This window comes from Pygoscelis adeliae, unplaced genomic scaffold (genome assembly GCF_000699105.1).
Source record: "Pygoscelis adeliae isolate BGI_AS28 unplaced genomic scaffold, ASM69910v1 Scaffold38, whole genome shotgun sequence".
Lineage (NCBI taxonomy): Eukaryota > Metazoa > Chordata > Aves > Sphenisciformes > Spheniscidae > Pygoscelis > Pygoscelis adeliae.
Window position 1 is genome coordinate 19,906,922 of NW_008825614.1, and position 6,878 is coordinate 19,913,799.

At 46.1% G+C, this 6,878-nt stretch overlaps 1 protein-coding gene across 1 annotated transcript; it reads right to left on the reverse strand.

Annotated features, from left to right (window-relative positions):
- Positions 1-4,146: 4,146 nt before the first annotated feature.
- Positions 4,147-6,500, reverse strand: TMEM200C (transmembrane protein 200C). Its single transcript, XM_009332985.1, has one exon. It carries the CDS (start codon positions 6,498-6,500, stop codon positions 4,851-4,853), a length of 1,650 nt encoding a protein of 549 aa, XP_009331260.1. The 3' UTR covers positions 4,147-4,850.
- Positions 6,501-6,878: the final 378 nt, after the last annotated feature.

The window sequence follows — 6,878 nt, forward strand, 5'->3', positions numbered from 1 at the left end:
AGAGAACTCTAAAAGTAGTACTCTGGCTACCCTGTCTCTGTCTAATTAAAATGTAGATAAAAGACTAACCAGTGGATAGATACAGGCCATGCTCCTCCAGTTCCTGAATTCTCCTGTGAGCCAGCCAGATGCTTTCTAGTAGCCTAGTTCCCCCACCCAAACTTCAGTGCCATTTCACCTGATCATTCCTGCCTCTGTTGGACCTCCAGGGTCTCCCTCTGTCCCCACGCTTACAGTGGAAGCTAAATGGCAGAAGGTATTTTCTAGTGCGCGTGCTTAAGATGTTTCTGCTTTGGAGATTTTTTTGAAGTGGTAAATAGGAAGCTTGGCTTCTGGAATAAAATAGATACCAGTGTACTCTTCCACAGCAGATTTTTGCCTGTGGCTGTGAGACTCTATTTATCCTCTCAGATCGCACCTGCACATGCTGTGCATCTTGGTCGCTCTTTGCAGGCCCAAACTGAACCCTTGACTCACCCTTGGCAGCGAAGAATAGTAATTAAGCAGCCTCGATAAAGCACTGCAGTATTGTTATTGACAGCCTTGGAGAGGTCAGAGAGAAAGAGGCTTTTTCTGAGGGAAGTTTGATGTATTCACTCTAGAAGAAAAAAAAAGGCCAAAACCATCGATGCTTTTATTAAGATTGTAATTGTCAGCTATCAGTGAGCACTCATATTTTGCGTGGTTTTGTGTAGCAAGGTCTGATTTCTAGCTAGGTTATGGCCAGAGGCTGGTTGTCACTTTTTTTTCTTTCTCTCCCTCTCTTTCTCTCTTCTCAAATGGAGAGAGAAATTTGAGGGACTGAAATGTTAATGAGGCAAAGCATTAATTGGTGATCTACTTAAATTATTAGTAATTCTCCTTTCTCACTATAAATACAGTCCTGTTTTATTGCATCCACATGAATATATTCGTTTAGAAAGAAAAACTGTTAAATGATATCAAAGGCTATTACTCCTACTGAAATCCAATAACCTTTATCATTGTGCCATCTCCATCACTTTTAATAAAAATTCTTGTTTAATTGAAGTCATGTTGCTGCTCCTGTGTAAACCATTTTGGCTGTTATGGAAATCCATACTCTATCTCAGACTGCAGACTTACAACTGTGTTAACAGTTACCTAATTCAACGTTTGTAGGTGCACCATTACTCACTGCTGGACAGCATCAGTCCTTGAAAAGGCTGTTAAAAATGTATCTAAATGATACAGGGTAATAAAGGTGGGCTATAGTCTTTTCTAGTAGATCGGCTGATATGTCAACAGTTGAGGAGTTCGGTAAATCAGTTCAGTCAAGCGAGCCAGGTTAACGCAAGGGTTTTAAATACTTTGCTAGCCAGTGAAAACTGAGCCAGAACTGGGTTACAGTACGATCACGTCAGCAGCTTCTCCAGAGTCCTGAGGATTTTGTAATAAACAGCAGCAGGACTGAAGTACAATTAGGGCATTTGCCTATGTCCTCAGACCGGTCCAAGCAGCATCTATACTCATAACAAACAAGTGTAGTGATGGGAGTACTCTAAGGGTTCGGGTAGAAATTAACTTTTCCTCTGGAAATTTTATATAAATATCATAGCACTTCTTCTATGCTAAAAGAAACACTTCTGGCCCCAAATCTGTTTTTTCCATAGCAAAAATTTATGCCTAGGTATTCTAGCTTAACATATCTTCAGGGATATCGCTTTTTAAATAGGGGGACTAACGATTCCTTCTTAATAAGTATGTTGTGTGCAAGCACATCTCTTTTTGCAACACACAGGCAGGCAGATACTGGTAAGCAGAGGCAGCTTCTCAGCTCTTGACAAGGACTGTGGAGGAAGCACTTGGTGGCAGGACACTGGAGACAAAGGTTGAAAGGAAGGAACTAGATCGGAGGAAAATGACGAAAAAAGTGACAGGAAAGTGACAGGACGAGCAAACGATGGCCAAGAGGCAGCCTGGCGGAGCTGAGCAGCAGTCAGGGCCAGCTGGGGGAGACTCAAGAAGAGGTCAATGCACAAACCCCAGCACTCCCATCACCTGCTGGTATCACCAGGAGAAGTTCAGCTCCTTTCCAGCCACTGCGCTTCTCTCCAAGGCTAATGGTACTACCAGCAGCCACGGCTGGTGCGCAGGGGTTGAATTTCTCAGCTGTTTTCCAACATTGGCATGTTAAACTTGCCCATCTTGAATTTTAAACAAAAGTTTCTGACTCCAACTCCACCACCGCATAAGTTGCTCAACGAATAGTTTTAATTAATACATTTGCAAAAATAACGAGAGATTTTTTGATAACTTGCAGAGAGAGGCAGCTTTCTCTGCTTATTAATCTATGTGTTACAAATCACTTATAGCTGCTGTTATAAAAAATCCAATCTGACTGATGAAAATTCATGTTTCACACCTTTCTTGGCAACACAGGAATAGGCTATAATTTTACATATTAAACCCAAACCCTGTTGTAATTTTGTTATTCAGAAAGCTTTGCAGTAAATTAGTCATCAGAAGAATTACTGGACTGTTTTATTTTAAATCAGTCTAAGGAGTACCCAGATGCTTTTTTAAATTTGGGCTTTTTTCAGAGCACGTTGTAGGTTCAGATGACTAAAGAAATATTTACTAAGAATATTTAAGAAAAAAAAGCATTTGTCTCCCCCTCACGGAATAAAACAAACCCTGCCCCATCTTCACGAGGACCCCATGCCCCAGTGAGTAGCACCCATGACTCGCCTCTTCCCTTGCACCTCCATGAAGGGTTTTCACGTGGAAAATAACAGGGTGTCTTCAGCTCTGTCAATGACTAGCATCTCCGTCAGCACCAGGTAACGCTGCTCAGATACATCTCATAAACCCTGCTGGAAGTCACGGGAGAAGGAGCAGAAGCGCAGGGCCATCACCCATGGGGAACTGAAAGGAAAGACCCGTGCACACGCCAGCCAAGCTGCTCGCTCGCCACTTCACGCGGCGGTGCCTAATCCAGCCCATGCCAGTCCAGGCAGTTTTACAACGTATTTTTGCCAGCTGTGTGCTAGCAGTTTGATAGCAAAAAATGCCACACTGATGTTCATATTGTCAGTGCACTGGTTGCCACCGACAGGAGGAAAGATATTGCCACTTGCACGTCTCCGTTGCTCGAGAGAACGAGCACTTTCTGCTTCCCCAGTTTCAGGAAGCTGACATGGCAAATTGTTCTTTTTTTTTTTTTTCTTCTTCTTTTCTTTTCAATTAGCCTTATTTAATAAAGGATTTTGCTGGATTACTAAATGCAATTGCATATAGTGATAGTTATATTCAATTTTGCAATGTATTTTAATTAAGTAGTTAAATATGTAACTAAGCATTTTAAAACATGAAACCGTAAGAAAAATTTTAATTGCAACGGAAAGACTCTTGCCTGCCTACACGTTGTATTTGTTTAATGTCGATTTCTCTTCCCGTAGTAGTGAAATGCCACATCCATATTTAAAATCTGAAGTATTGACAAAATCTTCTGAGCACATAAAGCTGTTCTGGCAAAATAAAAGAGTGCCTGCCGTGCTGCAGCTACAAAAATGAAACAGCTCATCAATTTACCAAAATTCTGCCTACAGACAAGGCATTCTCCAGCCTTCAGGAAACCTGATGCTTTTGTCAAGCAAGAAATCCTCACCACATCGAAGTCAGTGAGAAACCTCCGCTGACTTCAATAGGGCCAACTGCTATGAGATTGACAGGGCTATCATTACGCTTTAAAATTAAGCTTATGCATGTGCAATCACGAATAGGAACCGTAACAGCAGAAAGGCTTAATGCAACAGTTACAAGGGAAGTGAAAAATCCAGAAAGAATATGCTGCAGTTTGAGATTAATGTGTTACTCACGAAAAATCTAATTTTAATAGAAGGTCAAACCTTTAAAAATTTTTTCTCCTTAGCATGTCAAAATCTCACATTTCTTCAGCTGTCACAGAGCACTGTTAGAAATGGAGACAGAATCTGCTGATTGAATTAAAGTGTGGTTTCTCAGAGGCTGAACCACTATTTATTTTGAAATTACTCCTAAATTACTAATTACCCACTTAAAAGCATAAGCAAACCTTTGGCCTCGTAGCATCTCTATAATCTTTCACAGTATAAAACAAAAGGTTTCTGATATCTATAATTACTTACCAAAATAAAGGACTTTTTTTTTTTTCTGTGTAGCAGTTTTGTTTGTAAATGTTTTATTAAAAAAAAAATCTTTTAATGCTATTAGTCAATACATGTGTAATAATACTTAATAAAGTATCGTAGTAGTAGGTATTTTGGATTCAGGAATGTAAAGGTTTTAACTAAATCATCAGAGTTCTGTTCTGCTCCAGTCTCTTCTGAATTGTCATTTTTTTCCAGAATTTAAACAAACTCATTCTTTGTCAAGGTACGTCATCCTTAAGGCCTTGCAAACTTTTTAGTGATTGAACCAAAACAAAGAGAGAGCTCGGCTTTCTTGATCTGAAGACCACATTGCTCTTGAGCTTAAAAAAGTGCCTGCGGTTTTCAAGCAGTTAGTGGCAAATCAGCAAGAAAGAAATCAGAGAAGAAGGGGCACTTGGAAATCAAAACAGTAAAGTGCACAGTTACACTGTCTGAAATTGTATTAATCTGATCCAAAGAACTTGCTGGACTGTGGATATTTAATACAATTTGGCTTGCATGGAACATACAATCACGATCGGACAGAAAGGATTCTCTTTTTCTTCCTGAAGTCATCTACAGGATTTATGGAATTCAATTTTCAAGGGCAACATACTGCAGCTCTTTGGATATCGATTGCTTTCCTAAGTCCACAAGGAGATGGAGAAGGGGGGAAGGTGTGGAGGGTTGCAAGGTGTCCTCGTGCCTTCTCTGTTTTGTTTAGATGCCGGTACTCTCCAGTTCCCCGTCCTCCAGCCCTAATGCAGCGTGCGACCTAGAAATCATAAAGAGTTTCTCTTTATTTGTGTACTGTCTTTGAGCTTGCTGGGATTGCTCCTCTGTTTGTTCTCTGCTGGTAGCCTTGAGGGGGTCCGCCTTCTCAACTGGTTCCTCCTCACGGTCCTGGATTTTACCGGCTGGGGGGGTGGCAACTGACTCCAAGGAGGTGCCTGCCTCCTCCAGGTGGCTGTAGCCCTTATTGCTGCTGGAAGGCTCAGACTGGGAGCTCTGGGAGTCCGTCCTGGTGATGGCAGGAGGGGTTGAGGGGGGTGACCCCCCCAGATCCAGAGATTTGGAGTAGCTAGAAGATGCCTTTACCAAGAGGCTGGAGTCCGGGCCCCTGCTGACAGCCGGGGACCGAGGTGGCTCAGGGAAAAGGGAACGCCTGGCATCGGGCAAGCAGCTGGTGCTCTGCCGCCTGAGAATCAGCTTATGCCTCCTCATCCCACAGCCTCCCTTGACGTGGCTGCTGCTGAGGTCGGTCAGGCTCAGTTCAAACTCCCCCCGTGGGATCTCTCGGGCTCCCCGCTCACCAGGAGGCCTCCGCCAGCCTCCCCCTCCGCCGCTCGGTGCCAAGGGCAGGAGGGTGAAAGCACTCAGTGAAGAGCCGATGATGGAGCTGGCTGTGCTGCGCTGGCCCCAGCTCTCTTGTGGGCTGCAGGGTGGGCTGGTGACAGCGCGGCCAGCAAGGGCAGCACGCTCCCGGTAGATGCTGTACACAGCCTCGGCCAGGCTGGGTGGCTGCGGTGGGGTGCAGAAGGAGGAACGCCGTGGCGAGGACGCCAGGTCCGGCGGGGAAAGGGAGACACCCAGTCCTGGTGGCCAGGAGCTCTTGGCCAGCATGGCTGCAGCACCCAGGCCTTCACCACCAGGCTTTAGCTCCAGGCCCCGGGACTGCACGTAGTTGACAAAGCCGTTGAGAGGGGCTGAGGCCGGGGTGCCTCCGTCCTTGGCCCGCAGGCTGTGGGCATCGATGACAGTGGAGTAGAGGTCACGCAGGTTGATGATCTTGGTCTTCTTGTCACGGTTCTCGTGCAATACCGCATTGGCGCAGATGAAGAGGAAGATGCCGATACCCATGATGAGGGGGCCCAGCACCTTCAGCTTGTCTGAATGCAAGTAGCTCGAGAAAAGACGGAAAAGGAAACCCACCGAGGCCTGGGGGGACAAGGAAGTGGGGGGGGACTGTGGGGACCCCCAGGTGGTAGCAGTGGTGGAGGTGTTGGCTCTGGGGGGTGACTCTGGATGGATCTCTGCTTGTGCCCCTTCCTGGCTCTGGGAGTGATTCTTGGGGGTGCCACCCTGCGGTGCCAGGTGCCGGCCCCCGCTGAAGCTGCCTTCTTTGTACACCTGGCTGGGCTTCGGCCAGTAGCCCACCACGGCCAAGGCGATGCCCACCAGCAGTACCAGGATGCCACAGAGGGCGATGAGCCCCGAGAGGGAGAACAGCTTGAGCTTGCCTTTCACCACCACCACGTCGTTCTTGCGCTTCTTTTTGGCCTTGCGTTTGCGTTTGGGGACTTGGTTTTGGGGTCGTGAGGGGTCCTGTTTCCTAGCCGAGATCCTCAGGAGGCCTCCAGTGGCGATCATGGCTGGCTACCCAGAGCACTGCCCCCTACGGCCACTCCAGCTCCTGCAGTAAAAGGGAGAAGAGAAGAGAATGAGGACCAGGGGCACAGACCTGCAGCACAGGAGGTGTCTCTGTTTGCTGTTCCTCATTCAAACTCCTGCTAATTAAAACCCTCAACAAGTGGGATGGGGGTTGACACCAACAGGCCGATCTCCCTTGCCCACACAGCTCCCGTGTACGAGAAAGAGACAGACAGACCGACAGCATCGAAGCAGCCGTGTGCCCCACTACACTCTTGCCAAACAGCTAATTAATTTCTTCACACTGCAGGTAAATGATAGAGGGAGTGGTATCCGCTGGTGTAGACAGAAAAATGATCTTGCCGGTCTCAGAAGGAG